At 41.8% G+C, this 22,001-nt stretch overlaps 1 protein-coding gene across 1 annotated transcript in view; it reads right to left on the minus strand.

The window, feature by feature from the left end:
* gmds (GDP-mannose 4,6-dehydratase) overlaps positions 1-22,001 on the minus strand; it is a 153,786-nt gene that overhangs the window by 98,203 nt on the left and 33,582 nt on the right. The window contains exons 5-6 of the mRNA XM_018670909.2: positions 4,026-4,218; positions 2,789-2,893 (exon numbers count right to left, since the gene is read on the minus strand). Coding sequence (XP_018526425.1) covers positions 2,789-2,893; positions 4,026-4,218 — 298 coding nt within the window. The remainder of the gene's footprint in view (positions 1-2,788; positions 2,894-4,025; positions 4,219-22,001) is intronic.

Below are 22,001 nucleotides of genomic sequence, written 5' to 3' on the forward strand. Positions count from 1 at the left end.
CACATTCACACTAAATGAAAATGACGCAAGGTGTGACAAAAATTTGCCATTAACACACTTCAATCAAGTTTGCAACTGAGAGGACATTATCAACAATTATAAATGTAAAAATATCATAAACAGTGAACTAAAATTTCAGTTCATGTTTTCTTTTTTACCATCACACTTTTTTCAGTTTCCTGTAGAAGAGTCCAACAATGCAGCATATAACTTAAAAACTGATTCCAGCTTAGACATAAAGAAATTTTAATATGCATGCTGGCACTTTTAGTACGCTGCATTTGTACTTTATAGTGGCTGAAATGAATATATAGCATCCAACAGCTATGTTTAACATTAGATATTAACAACACCCAGAGTGAAATCAAGTATGTGAAAACATATGCTCACTGTTAAATCCATGTTCTCTCTGCGCAGTACAATACAGTGCAGTAGTTATATATTGCCCACTGTGTGATTTACAGTACAACCTTACACTGCAACATGCCATGTGGGTATTTTTTGCGGCACAAAGCACCAACTCCTCCCCCCTTTTAAAGCTCTCCTGTGGGTGCCTCAGTGCACGGCCAAACACCCCCTCAGTGTGGCAGCGACAGGGTCATGGCAGGCCCCAGAGGCCTGGGTAAACACTGTCCAATCCAGCCAACACAAGCGCCGCACTGGGTTGTGCAAGGCAGCCGTGGGACATCTGGCCACATCACAGTGCAGCGTTCCTGCTTTATGAGCAACAACAGCCGTAACTCTGAGAATAGAAGTGGCAGGAGCAAACCCGATGGCCTACTGGAGAAATGCTGACTGAGGAGAAAGGAGGAGAAAGAGATGAAATGAAGCAAGAGAGAGAAGAAGAAAGGGGAAGGAGAGTGTGTGTGTGTGTGTGGCAAGAATGGAAAGATAGAAGCCGCGTCAGAGAGGCAGATGAGAGAGCGCTGACCAGAGGACCAAAATGCTGAGGACGTGTTATCGAGAGGGCAGCAAGCTTTGCCCTTATAAGGTCATTGTGTGTACGAGTGGAGAACGATACAAGCATCTCTGACCTCGCAGTTTCACACAGCCACTCAATCAGCCCTATGAGAATTTTTTGATTAATTGATCAATTATAACGTCTATAAAATCTATGAAAACCAACTGTCCAAAATGCAAGGAATTCAGTTTACTTGGGAGGCTGGAAGCAGGGAATGTTTGGCATTTTTTTGTCTGACCGATAAACCAATTATAATAATTGCTGAAGATTAATTTTCTGTTATCGACAAATTGTTTCAGCTCCACTTATCTCCATCACTCCTGTCATCCAGCCCGTTCTTTCTACTCACTTGTCTGCTTCACCATCATTCCCAGCTCGACTGCGTCAACAAAATCTCTGCTACAGGACCTCGACGGTGACCACACCAACTTTGCTGAACCGGCTGTAAACTACACCAGTTCCCACACCTATCTATCTGTGGTAACCCATTAGGGTTTACTGGCTGACCCCTGACCTTGGCTGGGGTCGTGGCCAGGGCCTTCATTAGGGGATAAATCATAAACACCTGAGCGGCTGACCTGGGTGCAGCGCTGGGACTGCAGTCATGTGGTATTAATTTTGGATCGCGGTGGCGTGTAAATCGGGTTAAACCAGCGCCTGCGACCCTCAGGGCTCAGAGCACATATTAAAAATGTGACCACAACCCACTCACTATGTGTCATAATATGTGTTAGTGTGTGTGTGTGTCGAGTAGTTATGAGAAACCTGGCTCCACCGGTGAATGAATATGACTTTATATAGAGCATGTAATTGAATACTTTTACACAATCCAACAATTTACCTTCTGTTTTACTGCTTTATTGTGGGTTTGGCCTGTTGACACATGACACAATGTTAAATCACGACAAATTCAGTCTTGCCTTACGCCCTTTATTTAGGTTAAGTAAGTGCTTTAAACTTGTAGCTTCAGGGTGAGATTTGATTTTATGAGAGAATGTGCTTTTGTATTCCTTTGACATACGGTGTGCCCTTTGTGCAAACGTTAGTGTTGTGATTGTCTGCCACAAGCGGTCAAAGTCGACATTTTTAAGATACACATTTTGATCATGGTCATTTTTAACTATATGTTTTAATTGAATCAAGGATTTTAGTCATCAGACATCTGGATATTAAGTTATCAGAAAAACAAGCTGAGGAAACTACCGAACAGCATTGAAGAAACACTGATTTATAAGATGAAACTGTGTTTTTACCGGATTTAATCACCTGATCCATTAGTTTTGGAGTTGATGAGACCTCTACAGATAATTTGCCTGGTAGAAAAACCTCCTGAATGACACAGTGGTGATGAAGATAACTCGCATGATCCTGCACTATTTCACAACTTCATTAAACTACGTCTTTTGTTATCATTTTGATTAAGACACTTCTAGCAGTAGAAAAGTCAAGTCAAGTCAAGTCAAATTTTATTTATATAGCGCCAATTCACAACAGAAGTTATCTCGAGACGCTGTAGTACATTCTGTGTGTTAAATCTAACCCTGTGCCTTATGTTTATTTGTTTATTGAGCTTTATTTCTCATTTCTTAAATGTATTTTCAAGTGAAATTATAAAGATCAAGTCATATTCTGTTTAAACTGTGTAATGTGACCATTTCCAGCTCCTGCGTGATCATTATAAACAACAATAGCATAGTTCGGTTCAATCCCTTGTCTTCTCCTCTATTACGGTTGGATGCTGCCACAACCTCATTTCCACATTAAAAATAAATACAACTTTTGTGGTGGATATGGAAAAGGAGAATGAATGACATGCTGTGAGCTCACCTCTCCTCGGGCTCTCGTGGTTAAAGAGGATCCCGTTGACAGAGAACATGTTGTAGGCCTCTCGAAAGTTCACCACGATCCAGTAGGCATAAAGCTTCGCGGCACCTGGGCGATGAGGGGTGGAGGAGGACAGGAAGAAAGGGAAAGTGAGGAGACAGAAACATATTTGTACCTGGTTTTTTTATACATTCAGGCTGAAAGAGTGAAGAAATAACCACATCACATAAAACCCGACGGGCTTTTCAGATTCACAATCGCTCCTCTGTGGACTGTAATGCTGCACAGGCAGACATGATGATTTTATTCACCCAATTAACAAATAAAACCTTCACAGAGCCAGTAACACCGTACAGTCTTACAGAGTGACAATCTAAGCAGAGACAGAAACACTGATCCTCTCTTCTCAAAGCTGCAGACACAGAGAAAGATCCTGTGTTGTAACTACACTACATGTCATAGTTGAACACAGCGGTACCGCAGATCATATTTCACCATCAGGAACGAGAACCACAGACTCCTGCTGATTGACCAAAAGCAGGCTTGTACAAAAAGTTCTCCCCTCTTTTTCTTTTTTTTTCCCCTCTCACCATCTTCCTCCTCCTCCTCCTCCTCCTCCTCCTCCCTTCTCCTCTGATGAGGGGAATACCAGAGCAAGTGAAAGGAGGCACCCATTGATTGAGCTGTAGGTCAGGGATGTACGCTGGAGGTGAGGGGAGGTTGCCATGGCAGCCTGAGTCTAATTAATAAAGGAGCAGCCCTCCTCATGATGGTATGTGCCTCCCATGCAGCCTCAGATTGAGTGCTGACAGATGGGGAAAGTGTCAGTGAGGAGAGCATTTAGACAACAGAGAACCTGAAACCTGATCGCACCCACACGTGTATGGCCTACGTGTGTGTGTGTATGAGTGTGTGTTGAAAGTGAGTGCTGAGTGCAGTGGATATAAAGGTGTCTTTGTTAAAATGAGAGCCACTCCAGTCCTCAGTCAGACGTTTGGCCTCGGGGTGTGTGGAGAGCTCAAACGCTGCCTGAGCACTGAAGCCCCCCTCTATTCACTCACACACACACACACACACACACATTGAAGAAAAAGTGCTGTAGAGGCATCAAGCAATCTGTTTGTATGCCCTTACAAGGCCATGAACGCTTTTGTCTGACAAATGGTGCAAGGTAGAAAATGTTAGGTAATGTGTGAGTGTGTTTCCATGCCGCTCTACATTACATATTTGTGTGTATTACCGTAAGGTGAGCGAGGGTAGAAGGGAGTGGTTTCCTTCTGAGGGATCTCCTGGACTTTGCCGTACAGCTCGCTGGTGGAGGCCTGGTAGAATTTTACGCTGTTGGTCAGACCGCACGTCTTTATGGCGTCCAAGAGACGGAGGGTACCTACGCCATCCACGTTAGCGGTGTACTCAGCCAAATCAAACGAGATCTGAAAGAGAGGGAGAGAGAAAAAGAGATGGAGGATTTATTAAAGGACCTTTGTAGGACATCTTTCCTACCTAAAGAGCCTTTTGGTACCTAAGAAACCAAAGTGAGGACTTGAGACTTGACCTGAACTTAAGACTGGAAAGCAAAAACATTTTAGTCTCAAGTTAAAGCTCAGCAGAACGTACCTGGTCTTGGTTATGTTCAAAAACAAAACAAACGTTTAAATGTCATGTTATATCAATGAAAACTGAAAATTGCTTTGAACTAAAGTGGTGATTTGACTTGGACATGACTTGATCAGACCTCAGGCTTAAATTTTCTTGCCCTAAAAGATTAAAAGGAAAAAAGCTTTTCTATGGACAATGTTACAGTTTGATTTTACTGGCCAATTTTATTGCTGGTGCACTTTAAAATCATCTCTCCCTTGTTTCAGGGCAGTTCTACAGCATTTTTATTTTACACATAAACTGACTTAATTTATTAAAACATTTATACTAAAATTTCCTAAATCTTCATGTCTGCCATCTTTAAATTTAGAGGTTATGGCACTGCCAGCCAATCACAGTCCATTTTTGTAATCGTTTTGTCTGGAAGGACTGCAGGGCTGCAAATAGCAATTATTCTTATCATCAGTTAATCTCTTGCTTTATTTTTTCTTGAGAAAACACCAATCTCCAGTTATGAGAACCCAAGGTTTGATCATCAAATTGCTTGTTTTTCCTCCAATTAAAAGTCCAAAATCTAAAAACATGCAACACAGAGTGATATAAAACAGAACAGAAAGGCAGCAGCACCTTTTGATCATTAGCCAGTTAACTAATTGATTAATTGTTTCCACACCGGACTCAGGTTTTCAAATTAATTTGCTCTTTTGAATCATCAGCATGTAAATATTACAGGACATTTTCTCAACAAAGGTCACGAGGTCACGGCTTGAGTTACATCACATTAAAACTGGTGGGAGTCGACAATGGTGCAGAACGTGATTGAGGAATGTGTTGTTTCTGGAGTCCATCAGAGCCGATCAGAAAACTCATACCTCAAACTTAATACTCCAACTCCCAGAATGCCTGTTTCCACCACTGAGAGCCAAGAGGGGAGGGAACGTAATGAACACTTTTTGGGGGGGGGGTTACATTTAAATTAGAAATGGATGTGCGTGTGCATGTGTGCCACTGTGTACTTGGACTGTGCGTTCTTGTACGAGCGCCAGGTTGGCCTCAGGCTCCCAATCAGGCGTGACGGTTAAAAGCCATGCTGGTTAGTGGTCACCACACCTGGAGCAAGCAGCGTGAGCCACGTCTGTAAGGAGGAAACGTTTTGGCCCTTTAGTGCTTCCACACCAGAGCTGTGCACACACGGCCAGATAAAGACCCCTTATTTAAAGCTGGGACCCAAGAACACTGGGCCTCTATTCCACTCACAGTGCATACACACTCACATGCGCTGACACACACACTCTCAGTGAGCAGGTTTGATCAGGGTCAATTACACTCCGCAGCTCAGTGTAATTACCTGTGACGCTCCACTCATGCTTTTACTTTGCATTCTGGCATTTTCATTTACATTTACATCATTTACCAGAGAGAGTGAGGGGGCACTTCATAAACCGACACATACTGTACGTTGCGTAATGACAATTTCTGCAGCATTCATACAGAAAACACAACGGGTTAGACACTAACAGCAACACCTACTGCACATAATAGAAGCTGAAGCCTCAATAAACATCTCTCAGACACTGGACTTCAAAGAAAACTGGACATTATGAGCGTCACAAAGCTACACTATTACTTTATGAAGAGCTGTTACAAATGTTGACTCTCAAGAAACAGTTGCTTGCATCTAAAGTTTAACTATAACTTAACTAAATTAATCATCCTGTTAGCTCACTTCATTTCATTCATCCTGAGGCCTGAAGATTATGATGATGATATTGAACTGAATTTATACAGAACTCTTCAAAACAAGCGGGTGCAGTGCATTTAGTGCAAAAGTGTGACTAGTTTTCTTTTTCATAAAATTTGATTATGGGTAAATGATGGAATTGGAATGGACTGGATGGTCACAAATAAAATTATAAGTCTGATAATTATTTTCACCGTGACCTTTTCACAACTTTTTCAATTAATTACTGATTGATTAAACAAAATTTAGGATTACATTAGGTCATGCAGTTCTAATATGAATAAACACTATTTTCTTTATTTTGAGCATAATTCTAGTGGTTCTGTTTTTCTTTTTTGATTCTCTCCTGTCTGCTCTGATGGCTGGTTGGTTGGTTGCATGAAATGTGATCACAATAAGACACTATTTCAGCACAGTAAAGGACAGTGATTTGTGTAAGCTATTGGGCAAGTTTTAAGTTTTAAAGAGGAGTCAAGAGTGATGGTGATAAAACTGTACAACATGGGATGGGATGGGAGTGAAAAGGAGTGGTACCAGTGATACCTGCCTACATGTTCAGTGGAGGGGAGGGGACACTCGTTCCCACCCTCCTCACCAACAGACAGGATGTAATCCCAGCTCTCTCAGGTCCTCCTTCACTGCTCTTAGCTCCTCCCCTCCTCCACCCCTTCCTCCCTAACACATTTCTCCTCCTGCTCTGTCACTCCTCACTCTCCCTGGACCCCCTCTCTGTCCTGGTGTGTGAGTCTGTCCATTCCTCTTGTTTTTCCTCCGCCGACAAGGTCTACAACACACACACACACACACACACACACACACACACACACAGACTCTGGGTATCAAAACCAGCTGAAAGGGGCAGAGTCCAGGACGCCTTGACAACTTAAATCAAACAAATTGCCTTAATGCCTCCATTCTCTGTCATTATGTAAGGCAGGGCCTGAGCGCTGACGGTTTAAAGGCCAGACGTTCGTGTTCGCAGGGGTGTGTGTATATGTGGTGTGTGTTTGTGTGTCTGCTGGGCCCCTCGGCCGACCTGGCATATATTGTTCTGTTCTGGGAAGCCAGCCAGGCTCTGTCAGCATTGGGGGTCTGCCGCCGAGCAAATATCCCGACCTGAAAATAGCGATCCGTTTAAAAAGGTTCTAAATGTACAGGATATACGTGCAGCATTTGGTGGTTTCATTTCTTTCCTGCTCACACAAGGCCTGCTGAAATGCATGCTTGAAACTAGGGAATGTGACTCTGTATGTATGTGTGTGTGCGCGCGCGTTCACATAGACCAGAGTGTCAGTGTGTGCCTTGACAGATGTATAAATATGAGCTAGACTTATTCAGCCGTGGCCTTGCTCTGCATACCTGCATGGCCTTCAGTATGGAATAATATGAAGGCATTAAGTTGTATATACACGGTGGGAGAAGAATGTAGAGTTTTATTGTGGGTTCAGAAAAAAAAGAACAAGTCAATCCCTCGAGAATAAAGAAACACTGATTTTCAACTCATACAAGAGTAAGTTTACTTAAAAAGAAATTATAGAACAACGTTCCTGCCAGTTTTTGGAGTAACTTACACTTTGCATTTTTACTTTAATAACTGAATAATTCTGCAAAAAGCATTTTCTGATCAGAGCATCACAGTATTGTCTTTTTTACAGTTCATTTAATGCTATTAAACAATGAATACAGACACTTTTTTGGCAGTAAATGATGCAAATTTGACATATTTTTTTAACATTTATTGGCCAAATTGATCATCTATTGAATCTACTGTATTTGTGGCAGGTGCATTTAATTTAAGTTTTGACGTTGGCATATTTTCTATCAATATAATTATATTTAACTCTGAATAACCTCCATCCATAACAAAAATCGCATGTTGTTCTCATCCCTGTGTTAATTTAAAAAATGAACAACTGCCTGAAAACTGTACAGGCAAAAAGTGGAGATTTTTGAGATGTTGTCTCCACATGAAACAGCTTGTCTACTACCTGAAATTGCAGTGAAATTTTTGGTGCATGAGATTGTCATAAAATCTACGTAAAAATAGATGTCTGTTACCAAGAATATGGTACCTTGGAGCAACGTTTGTGCACACATATTGCTAAAAGAATATACCCTGTGTACAAGGAATCCTCAGGGACATTTCACATGTCATGTCTGTGCATTTTAAGCTTTTCATACATCATTTAATGCTGTTTTGGTTAGGGTTAGGGGGCGTTAAATAACATGCAAAGAGAAAAAAAAGTGCAAGTACAGTCACTATTTTCTCACCCTGGAACATGGCCACAACCATAGCTATAAAAAATATGTAATGTGCAAACTGATACACTCTACAGTAAGTTATAAGCCCTATGTATATATTTTTCATTTCCTTTTCACTGCTGGAATGACTAAAGGTAATGAGCACATTCTTTGATTGATTTCTGATTTTTTAAAAAGTTTTTCACCCGAACGCATATTTTCATGCTACATTTTTAAAATCCAATCAATTTACCGGTTTTCTAATGTTTACAGAAAGGAAAGAAATGATAAAACCCAAGACAATGACCCTCCGCGCAAAAACCAACCTGCTCTCTGGTCCATTGCTGTTTGCTCAGAAGCATCACCACAGTAAAACACTGATGCAGAAGATTAATGACCTCTGTGGCAAAGCGTCATCATACCTCAGATTCCAGAGAAATTACAGGAGAAACTAGCGCAAGCAGCTGAACCACCCCTCTTTGAGCATCACTTTCTCGTTATTGTGGACTACGTTTGTCAAACACTGAAACTGCGGCACATTCCTGCAAACCGCAAACACCCAAATAAAGAAAGACGCCCTGAAGGTGAAGAAGACTGCAAGAGAGAAAAAAGGGAGAGAGAGGGAGCGGTAGGTATGGAGGAGAAGAAAAATAGACAGAGAGAAAATGTGTGTGTGTGTGTGTGTGTGTGCATGAGTAAGGGTGGGGGTTTGTGGAGAGAAACCACAGTCAATTACACCTTTACTCATCACATTACAGGCCAACTGAAATTAGAGCAGTCGTGTGTTAACAGGGCAAAGACAAACAGGCTGAATTCCCTCCAGGAGAGAGAGGTTTAGACCCGAACTGGCAACCCACGCACCGCCAGACAGATCAATTACTCCGCTTTCATCAGCTTAACTACAGTGTCACTCATCTGCATCATGAAGCCAGTGCTGTGTATATGGACCCTGCTTTCCCAGACATGAAACCTTAGTGCAGCACCGCTCCTCTCACTGTTTGGAAAGTCATATTTTTTGCATCACAAAGGTTAAAGTAATGGCGAAGCAAGTTTCAAAGTCTTAATTTATGTGATAATAAACCTTTTACTTCTAATTCATAGCACCTGGGAGAGAACAGCCTACATCAGCTGCAGCCGTGCCTGGGGAATTAATTATTCGATAGCACATTAAAGGAGCAATCTCTAAGACAATTTAATCATTCCTTATTTGTTGAATACCAGGAAGTACTCTTTGCCTCAATCTGGCTTCTATAAAACCCCAGTTTACATGACTCTTCTCCTCTCACACTCCTATCATGTTTAGCGAAATGATAAAACTGCTTGGTCAAGGTTTAGGATCTTTGTGGTTGAAAGGAATCAACACTGACTCATGGTAGGAGACAGCACGCACACCAGGATCACACCAGTCACAGACACACATACTTTATACAACCAACAACCAAAGCCAACCTCCTATCTGACACATGCAGAAGCAAGGAAGGAAAGTTATTGCATGACTGCATGAGGCTGATTATCAGGAAAATCTAAACATTTGAAGGAAAGACAAATGCTGCCATTTTTCTGCCGAGAACAAAGCAGTTGTTTTCATGCCATTGCATGTTTTTAAGCACATTTAGGGGCCACTTTGCAGATTTTCAATCAGCTTTGTATCATCACAGAGTCTCAATATGTAAATGAACAATCTTTACATTCCCCTGATGCTGAACACACCCAGAGCTCCCCGCTCAATTATCAGCTCCAGGATTGTACTTCAACATTTTTTGTCATTTAAACAAACCTACCAACATTGTAATGATACAAAGCTGGTTGAAAATCTGCATAGTTGTTCTTTAAAATATCTTGAATAAGAGCCAGCAGTGATTTGTGATGTGATAAACTGATTTGAGAACTGATTATTTCTCCATTGCAAGGATGCTTGTTAGGCTAGATTACTGTTAAAAGCTCTAAATAAACCAATACAAACATGCACTTGTACTAAAACTAAAAAGTTGCTTTCCTTTGATTCCACTAGTTCCTCTTTTGTTTAATCCAGACAAAAAAATGTCACTGTTCCTAAAGACAAGATATTTCCAGAATATTCATCCCAAGAAATTCAGAAAGAAAAATGTCAATAACCTTACAAAAAAAATCAGCTGTAGGTTAAAGAAATACACTGAGGAAGATTTACACAGAAATATAAATTCTAATGTCAACCGCACGCTGGTTAAAAGTCACATAGAAGTATCAGTGATTTGTAATTCAGAGGAAATAAAGACTCTAAGGTTGTACTGCAACATGATTTGGAAGTATTCCACAATTATCTGTGTTTTCACAAGCTTCCAGTTGTAGCCTAAGCTACTGTTGCTGTATGCAAGCCCACGCTAACAGCCCACTCTCCAAACACAACTATATCTCCATCATCAGGAGTTGCTGTGATGTGATGAAACTTGGGGAGAATCTCTCCACCTCCAGTTCTGTCTTGTTGGAATTGTGTGACCCAACCTCGTCTGTTCATAAACACACACACACACACCTGTTAGAAAAACAAAAGTGCAATTTTTTTCCTCCCTCTGTGCCAATTTGCCTTTCCTTGAGACGCAGACACAATACAACTTGAAGATGAGTGGGAGAGTGAGAGATGTACACAGAGAGTGACAGAGGGAGGGAGACAGAGGCGTGGATGTATGACATTGCGTCATTCAGCTGGAACGTGCGCTGATTTCTTTGATCGAGTGTTTTCTCGCTGAAAACCGATCGTTCTAAAAAACCAATCACAATATTCCCCTCGCGGCCTACACAACACCAAGTTACGACAGGCACGACTATCTGACATCTGAGACTTCCTCAGCATTGCAGCCACTTTTTCCAGACATTACAACCATGTCAGTGGTTCTCAAATAACACAGTACACATACACACACACACACACCCTTATCATGCCAAGAATTCCCTTGCAACCAAGCTTTTTGTTCAACAGGTGACATTTGAAGGCTGAAGACTAAATATAGATACAGTGACAAGCGGAAATAATATGAACGTCTGAAGAGTTTTAATTACAGAGTACACCTGAAGGAAGTCCAAACAGTGAGTTTATTAATAGAGCCTCTATTCAACAAGAACTCCCAGAAGAATATAGTTTACATGGTTCACATGGTTTACATGAGTTGTTTCACTTGATACCAGGAAATGGGTCGAGAGAAAAACAGATGCACGTCTTTGAATACAAAGGCCTCAAAGACTTTCAATCTCCCTCTCAAAACGCGTTACGTGACTTTTGAACTTTTGAAGAAATAGTTTTCTATACAAAAACTTAAATTATACTTGCAACAGCTGCATAACCACAACAGTCTGCATCACATAAATTTCATCATCTGCAAATGTCTGCAAGCACATGTGGAAACACGTCGGTCAATGTGGTAAAATATAGAAAGTCTGCTGTCCACCCCTTGTCCATTTTCAAGGATATCAAACTCAATCGCCAGACGAGAACATCAACATTGGATGATTCAGCAAAAATACGGTTACAAAAGATCATGACAAATAAACTAGGATTAAGGATTAGGCAACTACAATGCTTGTTTAGCTTGGGAACCGTCACGGTCATAAGCATTTGAGATGGGGAATAAACAGGTCCTCCTCCACCTGGACCTCCACACCCTTACTTTCTGCGTCTGGGAACAAACTGCTTCCAGCACTGAACACTGGCATCAGATATAAACTGCAAGGTGCGGTATAGTCTAATATGTACATAACTTTAAGGGACTGGGAGCTGGTGTCAGGGCTTTATGCGGCACAACAACTGAATCAGGAAGTAAACGTTGCTTTAACGCACAACTGTTTACATTTCCAATGCACCTGAAGAAATATGAAGTTTATGCAAATCTGACAGATAATGATCAAACAATGACTTTACTGTTTGTCCTCCTCATCTATTCAATTAGACAAAAGCTATCCAAAGTAGCAACAATTGTTGTTCATTTCTGCTTTAGTGCACATCTCCTGTTCATATTCTCTCTGTCTCATTAGACTCATCAAGAGGTAAAATTCACATAACTTTGTTTCTAACAATGTTGTGAATGTCCACACCACATCCTATTAAGTTTGGGACAAACCTGAAGACAAGCTAAAGCCTACAAAGACTGGACAAACCACACATAAAGTTTGTTTCCACCGAGTTGCACAGATCTTTTTAGTCTTTGACAGTCAGGAAGAAACATAAACCTTATGACTGAATCAATATACTAAACAGCATATTGGTCAGTAACAACTGAAATTCCCAACCCTGTAAATCCTGCAACAATGCAAATTGTCCCGTGTTTTTGTACCAAAACAAACATGGACAGCAAGCAGCAGCCTGCTCTGTCTATATGCAGTCTATATATTAGTGCTGAAAAGCCCAGGCAACAGTTAGATCCTGGTTCCTCCAGTTGAAAACACAGGTGATGCTGCAGCTGGAAAAGTTCCTGCAGTGGAAATGAGCAAGAAATGCATATGAGCTTGTCCAATACAAACTGTTTCAGTCAGGGTTTTATTGTTTATTCCAAACTATGTTTCTCAGATTTCCAACTGTGAAAGAATTTTTTGAAAGTGACAAAATGGGCTCATCCTTATCCTGTGAGACGACAGATTTAGAATCATTAAAGCTTAACTTCACCAGGAGATGAAAATTATCACTGAAAATGACTTTGTGTTTCTTGGCAACCTCCTTTCACACAGAGAAATGAAATGTACCAGTGTACTTTCAAAACACATTTTCTCCCTCATTTACTCAGGTGTTTCCTTTATTGTGGCTGTTCGCTGTATGCACAGTTGAAATGCAGCCACAATGAGAGGCTGAACACTGAAATGCCAATCTGCTTAAAGACGGCTTTAATATAACACCATAAATATAACGGCAACTTCAAGGTCAACAACATTTAGCTTTCAAATATAAGATGTACAAGGTGAGACATGCACCCACCCACTAATCCCCCCCTCCCCCCCAGTGATGTTTACTCATCGTTATGATCATATCTCGATCTCTGGTGCTTTTGTGTCTAATTATAGGTGCCTTCTGCTCGGTTAGCAGAGGCTGCTGGAGCTATGGCAATGAACAAATACAAGTCAAACAGATCAGGTCGATCTGAGAGAGACAGATGGAGACGTGGGAGGGGCGGGTCGTGCATGTGTGGAGAGATACGTGCTGCAGGAGCGTATGTCCGGACAGGTAGACTGGGAGTAGGAGATTGGCTGTCAAACTCAGAATTTATGCAATCGCGTCTGGAAAGTCCCTGTCTGCCTCCCGGCACTCCACTCTACCTCTTTCCCTCTCTCTTGCTCCCTCTCTCTTTTCCTCTGCCTTGTTCTCTCCTGATGGCATCGATGTGAGCAGGTGGTGGCCAATCTCTCCATCAACTGCTGCCCTGCTCCGTCACTCAGGGCACCGAAACGGAGGAAATTTGAAAGGCGGGCGCCAGAGCCAACGCAATCAGTCTGTGGTCCAAAAACTCAAATCATTTTATTCTGATAGTTTTCCCAGCACCACTGCCAGCCACACATCCTTACATATGAGTCATGTTACAATGAGCTTCAATGTAAGTGACATAACTTTATTGAAATAACACTCTACCAAAATGACGAGAGTTTTTAGGTCCATAGAGTCCTAACAAACAGCTATTGTTTGACCAAAATATGGGGAAAAACAGTTTCTATGTTCCATTATCGTCCTGCTTAATGATCCAAACTCAGCTGTAAACTGCATCTTTGACTGTATTTTAGCAAAAAAAGAAAAATATATTTAAGATGGAGTGATTATATGGTGAGGCAGTTGACAGGTTGCAGGAGTGGCCTCTCATACTTTTGTCTGGTGCCTTTTAAATTGGGGCTTAAACTAATAATTTTAAATAAATTTTTCATCTGTCGAAAAATAGTACAAAATGCTCCTTACAATTTCCCAGAGAGCAAAAACCCAAAAATATTCAATTTACAATGATATAAAACAGAGAGAAGCAGCAACTCTTCACATTTGTGAAGATTGAACTGGACAACAGCCACCACTCAGTCCTATAGTTTGATACTCAAAAGATGTGGATGAGTATCACAGAGTTTCTGCTACAAACAATCAATAAACATCAGCAAGTAGACGAAAGAAACTAAAAAAGCATGAGACTAAAGACAGAAAAGGAAATCTGATCAGTATGAAAAAGTGTTTTTTTAGGAGAGCAGACAGCAGAGGTGCAGTCGTACACCCCATTCCTTTAGCGTTGGATAAGAGCGCCTGGAATAGAGCCTGCCTGGAAATGTCAATCAAGAAAAGAAGAACCCCTTCATTCCTCCTGTCCCTCGATCGCCTGATCTACCCTGCAGACATTCACCACCGATCAGTCACTCCTGCCTCACAAATATAAACACACATGTAAACATGGTAACAGGTCTCACTGTGGTGGGTTATGGTCATGGCCCGGGGGTGGATTTGGGGGAGCAATCACCTCGACACAGATGAACACACAGGTAGAGACAGTTTTGTCATCAGGGACACTGTTTCGGGGATTTCACCACACTACAACCGACAACAGAGAGTGGACGAATGGATGGATGGTGTCGACTGTATGAGGATAAAATAGTGATCAGATCATGGGTCATTAATGCTACCTGTTAAAAAAGACTAAACAATAATCTCTCTGATATTAAACTGGAGTCTTAGTAGAGAGAGTTGACAGCAACGGAAAACTTACAGAGCCACATATAAAGTTTCAGAAACTCCTGTACAAACAAGGACTATTCTAGTCCACTGTGATCTGTATTTCTGTAATGGACTGTTTCTACTGATAGCAGATAAAATGTATAGTCATTAGTTTTTAAAAAATGTTAATACTTGCACTTTACACCACAGTAATGCAAATTTACAGCAATGCAAAATATGAACTGATCATACAGAAGGAAAAAACAAAAGAGAATTTATAAAGAAAATAAAATGATCAAATTAAGGTCTGTTTTTAAAGGAAACAGAAAAAAGCAATCGACTAATCACATGAATAAATTATGTTGAGATACATGGAATCACTCCTACTTCCCATGTGTGCATACATATACATACACGTTTAAAATAGAGCCAAAACATCTCTCTTAATCTGCTTACCATCCTCTCTATCAAGAGATTGATCATTTGGTTTATAAAGTAACAGATGGCCACAGATAAAGCCACATTACCACACGTTTCCTGGATGGAGAAGATCCCCCACCATCCTGGAGACCTTGCTGGTCCACGCTGTGTGTTTGTGTTATAGCAAATTGTCGGTTTTGCTGCTGCTGAGAAAGTGGAATTATTCTGACCTGAGGAATTTGTTTTATTTGTGTTTGTGTGTTAAGTAGACTGAATTTAAAACGAGTGGTGAAGCTGCTGACTTGCTTGACGAGCTTAAACCATCACAAAATACACTGCCAACCATTCAGGACACACAGGAAAACAACTGTAGGATCCTAAATAAGAGATACCAACTTTCCTTCTCCGCCCTCCTCCTCCTTCTTCCTCCTCCTCCTCCTCCCTCTCTCTCTCTGAGTGTTTTTCCTCACACTCTTTATCAGCTGACCAGGTCCAGATGACTTCAAAGTAAGCGCTCAGAGGAGAGGTGAGGAAGGACCTCCCACATCTGAGACCCCCTGCTGGGACCAGACCGATCCCTCTTACACCTCTAACTTCCATCTTCTCCCACCCTCCCCACCCCCACCCAAGCTCCAGGTGCTGCTCTTGCTGCTGTTGGTGCTCCATTTGGCTGTAATCAGCACCCAGCATCATCTGTGATTAGGGAAGGTGGGGGTAAGAGGAGGGGTAAAACTTGACAAATTGGCACATTCTTTCCCCCCTTCTTTCCCATCCCTCTCCCCCTCTCACACGCCCACAGACCCCACTTAAATCTGGCAGCACCCCTGTCGACCCCCTCATCCACCCACACCACCCGGCACTACTTGCTTGATGAATGCTGTCCTTGTGAGCAGAGGAAGCCACCAACACACCACCCCCCTCTACCCTGACCCACCCACACCCACACACACTTTCAGATCCCTGCTCTGGCGTTGCTAGCATGATCCTTAAATAGAAATGAAGTTTGGAGACCACCGCCCCTGCAGGTGCTACCTCTCTTCAGTTACACACATGCACACACACACACACACACACACACACACACACACAGACTCACATGCTTACGCCACCACAAGAACACGCTCCCATAAATACACACACGGACCACAGGCGGCCACAATAACGCAAACCAACACACACTCTGGCTGCCCTGGTAGCTGTCACAGAGCCATGTGACCAAAACGGAGCTCGGATTCTGATCCAACATTATGCCTGATTTACACAACCTCCCCTCTCTCTCTCTGCTCTCCTGCCCCACCTCAAACCTCAGCCAGTCAGTCCTGGCTCACACAGGACCCCCCGGACAGGAGCAGCACCCACAGCTGTGTGTGTGTGTCGTACATCTAGAGAAAGGAGTGTGAGTAGGATCCAGGTTACGGTCGGGCAGTTACATGGTGCCTGTTTGGTTATAAATACCTTCTCGTCTGTCTTGCAGAGTCACTGAAAGTGTCTTTTTAGAGCTGTTTATGGGGCGTGTTGTCCTGGTTGCAAGCCCACGAGGTTATTTTGATGACAAGAAGAAAAAAAAAAAACAACACAACTGTAATGATCTGGAAATGAGTACGAAAGCATGACGAAGCAGGAGGCTGATTAAGGGAAAGTTGGAGACAATTAGTGTGTTCACAGACACCTAAGTAACTGGGTCACTGTGGACTATTTTACTCAGATATTCAGCGTCATATAAACAACTAACCTGTTTTCAATAATTGTAGTAGGGGATTAGAAAACGATTTCTAAATTTCTCCTAGAAAAAGTTCATTTTCTGGTCCTTTCTGGAGCTTTAAGATCACTGGGTTATACTGAGCCAGCATGAGTCAATAAGGCACAAATGCAATAATGGGTTAACTTTACCCAGTACCTGTGGTTTGTTGAGACCCAGTTTTGGTGTTATTTTTACATTACAGTTGGGTCACTGGATCTTGGGTGGCTTTCTGCCTTCGGCTCTTGGGTTAACCCATTACTGCATCAGTGCCATACTGACCCCACACAGGGTCAGCTTTAAACTAAATTTTCTGGTGCTGCATTCAAATGTATTTAATTTAAAGTTTAACTAAAACTGAAACCAACACTAAGTTGCCTGTATACGTCTAAAAAAACAACGTACAATTAAAGGATAAGTATAGTGATAATCTACATTTTTCTCATTAGCAACAAATCCCATGCAAAGACCAATAAGTCTCTCACCAAAAGACTGATACATCTTATTCCTCTGTGCCATAGAGCTTCATTATTGCAGCACTGGATGACATCTTCCTTCCTTATGATTAAGTAAACCTGCTGTTTTAAAAATACATCGTACAGAACAGTTAAATTCAAGGTCTGCCTTAAACTGAGACTGACACTAAAACAAAGAACAGTCAACTCTAAATAAGTTTCCACAGCTGAACAGTAAAATTTGCAATTCAAGGAAAAACTGTGGCTCTCCCTGCAGAGCCTAGTCATGTGCTCCGACATAAAAACCTTTATAAAGCTGAGTTTTATGTCACTACTTCTCTAGTCAGTGATGGAGATATAGTCTGATGATACAGAGATCTGTGGAGCCACCCTGAACTGGCACACTGCTAAAACAAAGACAAGAGAGGAACACAGCGAGGGTTGGGCGACTGAAACTGTCAAACCACCTTCGCTCCCGTCGGATAGGTGTATGTTTGTGACCACACGTGTGTGTGTGTGTGTACTCTATGTTGCTCTCTTCATTTCTATGGTGATGGCTTGTCTGACGGCACAGGGAGGCCGCCTCATGAAAGATGGTGTGATGTGGGAGTGGCCAACCTTTTCCATCCTTTCCCAACCCCGTCTCACCAACAGCTTTCATCTGGAGCGGATTAGAGACATTAGCACTTTCTTATCTCTACACCTTCCTACGCGTCTTTCACCATCCCCCCCCCCCCCCCCGAACCTGTCTCTTTCCTCCCACACATCACCCACCCCCTTTATTCCTCCATCACCATACCTGTGCATTCTTAAAATACTCTAAAAGGAGCTGGGGAAAAGGGAGAAACATAAGTTCTGCTAAATTAAGGAAGGAGTGAACAACCTGGAGGACAAACTAGACTATAACATTGTTATTAAAGTTTGCTGTTAAACTATTATATGTGTATTAAGACATATCTGGCTCTTATTCAAGTACATAAATCAGCACACAGGCTCATATTTTCATATGAACACCAGCCAAGTCCATTCTGCTCTGTTTGAACACACAAAGTATGCAGCTCAGTTAGGGGGAAGAGAAGTTGATCAATCACAATCTTGACACCGGGCGTGCACACGCGCACACACACACACACACACACACACACACACACAGATAACGTGCGTTATAATCATGCGTGACCCTTCTACAATATCTAACCCAAGCTGTGTTTGTGTACATGTGGAATGTGCAATAGGCTTACAGATATTACAGGAGCGTTTGCTCAGAGGCTAAAATTAACCTAGCACTTATAAACAAACACACATACACACCGGCAGTAATCCACATTAATACCACTCATCAATCTTGAGGTGATGGCATGTTAGGCTGTCCTTATTGGGAAGAGGTATCACGGCATGCTTAATGGGAGTACGTGTTGCAGAGCCCGAGCGGTGATGGGAATTTAATCTCTGTCATCTATCTCTATTAAAATGGCTCCAGATAGCCAATGGGTTTGACACTGGTCTGACAAGGCTACAGTGCTGTTGACTCACAATACATAGACTGTATTTTAAGGCAATGACCATGAGCAGTTCTGTCAACCGCAGACACAAATGGACGTCAAACAGTGACCACCCTGCTGGATGACAACTGCACTCTACTGAATGTCAAAATGTTTCCGATATCCTGCATTACTTTTAGCTTTACAACTGCTTCCTCAGTGATAGGTAAGGCAAGTGTTAACATGCAATCTTTCTGATCTGATCAGGAACCACTATGATATTTTTTTCTAGCTCAGTCATTGGGCTAACAGGTGACAAGTCATAAATGGAAAAAGGTAACAAAGGGTAAGAGCTCTTTCATTTTCTAAATGAAATTCCCTCCAGTTGTTCCTGATGTATCGCATTCTTTGACCTTTGACAACCAAAATTTAATCTGAAGGAACTCCTGTCAAGGTGTTAGTGAGATATCGTGTTCACAAAAATCACAGCTTTCGCCCACACAGAGGAATAAAAAACTGATTACAGAAAATGATTAGTCAAAAATGTAGTTCTGGTTTTACAGTACAGTACATTTACTAATCAACTCATTACACAACCCAACATCTGAGAGGTGGATATTTTTCTCAAAGTGATAATATATCACATTTGTGTGTCTGGCAACTTGTGGAGCTCTTGTGCCCCCTAGTGGCCAAAAAAGTAATTGATTACGGCTTTACCCAAAGATGTTATCGAGGAACATTCTGCACATGGATAAACGCCATATACCAATCCAACTTAATGTTCTAATGATTTTTTTCATGATTAATATTTAGCTTTTTGGCAACATCAAGCACTTGACATAGCAAACAAGTTAACAACATTAACTAAAAGAGAGCACAAAACACTCGAACTGATTTGTATGTTTTTGCTATTGCTACGTAGCCAATGTTAGCATTAATGGCTACTTATGAGTCTAGAACAAAAGTTGCGAATTCAGGATCAAACTTCGTTCACTGGCAAAAACTGACATACAGCAGTTTTAAGATGTAGTTTTTGCCACTTCAGATTAATAATAACAGGGGACATATTGACCAGTTATCTAACGTATCCCAATTTCTTTCTATAATTATTGATTCTATATATTTTTTCTTACTTACTCAGATTATATAATGCTCAGAGGCCCTCAGAGGAGCTTATTGTGTGGGCCAGGAAATAGGACCGCCTTGAGTCAGGAAGTCCCTTATGACCATGTAAAGTTTTATGCAGCCCATTTTTTTCTTTATTGCAATATGCCATTTTTCTGGGCTTGAATTCTTGTTTTTGTTGTTGCCATTTAGATTTTTTTTTCCTTCATATTTCTTCACTGCATTTTGTCTTTTCTGTCGACACTAATCTGAGTCAAACATAAATTTTTCCAGGACAGCTGCCCTAAATATTACTCACGTATTATCTCTTTAACAATGACTGTGTCGGTCTGTGTGGCCCTCATTGTTTAGATCATCACTAAACAGCTCTAACTGTCTGTGTCACGTGACCTTAAATACCATCAACATATCATCAGCAGAAACTCATGATTCACACTTTTACAGATCCACGTGGACACACACACCACACACACACACATACAAACACAAATACACACACACTGAAAGGTTAGCAGAAGACAATTGCCTGGGTTCAAGTCCAGCCCGGCTCCACCCGCCTCTCTCACCGGGGAGGGAACATCGGAGCAGGGGTCGGCATGCCGGGTCGGACCGTTGCGGAGTGGCCAGTCTTTGAAGGAGGCCTGTGGCAGGGAAGGGTTTTCGGGAAGGGGAAATGCTCTGCTGGAAGTTTTAAATATCAATGGAAAGGCTTTCTCGTGGCTTTCCTTTATCTTCCACCACTTAGCCCACCACAACGGAAAGACAATGTCAAAGAAACATGTAACAGGAATATTTCCAGGAAGGGACAGCCTAAACAACTGCAATCCAATCCCTGAAGGGGGAGATGCTTGTGGAATATTCTGTTTGAAACTAAGCAGTGAAACATTACATATCAAATTAAAACCTTAGTAAAACAAGATATGTGACTAAAATCTGATATCTCTGATGTGGAGAGAAGGCATATAAAGCCAGCAACTGATAGACAGATCACAATCAGCCCACAGGAGAACATGTAGGAAGAAAGTCCGCTGACCCGAACTATCCCACGATCCAGCGGCAACCTGGCTAAACCACAAGCACAACCTCTGGCTATCCAGCTGTTTGCTCCAGAAAACATCATTATATTCACACACACACCAGCGGGGAGTAGTTTGAGACGTACTCTCAAGTTACAGATGAGGCCGAAATCTACTCACTGAGCGTAAGGTCTGCAATGCCTCGTACGCAGTGCATAAACAGGCCACAGGAGATAAAATATTTCATTTGTAGTGTATTGAATATAAATCATATAGAAACTCCACATGTAGTAGCTTTAAAAATAATCAGTGGAGGTGTGCAAAGTGTTTATCCTTCTACCAGCACTGTGAAACTTTTTTCCCAGCTGTTGTACAGAACCTCCAACTACAAGCACACAAGATTAGTAGAACAACATTCAGGCTGAGAACAGGATGACCTGTCTGATTCAGGTCAGTTAGACCCTGTTCATACCTGATATTTACATACATCTTGGGTTATCTGATCACAGGTGGACAGCTCTAATTACGCCAGTTAACGCCTGACATCAACACACATCCCTCGTGACCACTTGTGAACAGACACAGAGATCGGTTGAGTAGACAGTCCTTCAGCGTGACCCAGGACACATTCACAAACACACCTATTGTTATCGGCGTGCTCAGATCCCAATTCTCTCCTCAATGTGTCTTGAGGGCATTCACACCTGTACTTAGAAATGTCCACTTGTGATGGGATCATCCAAGATGCTTGTTAATGACA

Source organism: Lates calcarifer, linkage group LG17, assembly GCF_001640805.2.
Source record: "Lates calcarifer isolate ASB-BC8 linkage group LG17, TLL_Latcal_v3, whole genome shotgun sequence".
Taxonomy (NCBI): domain Eukaryota; kingdom Metazoa; phylum Chordata; class Actinopteri; family Centropomidae; genus Lates; species Lates calcarifer.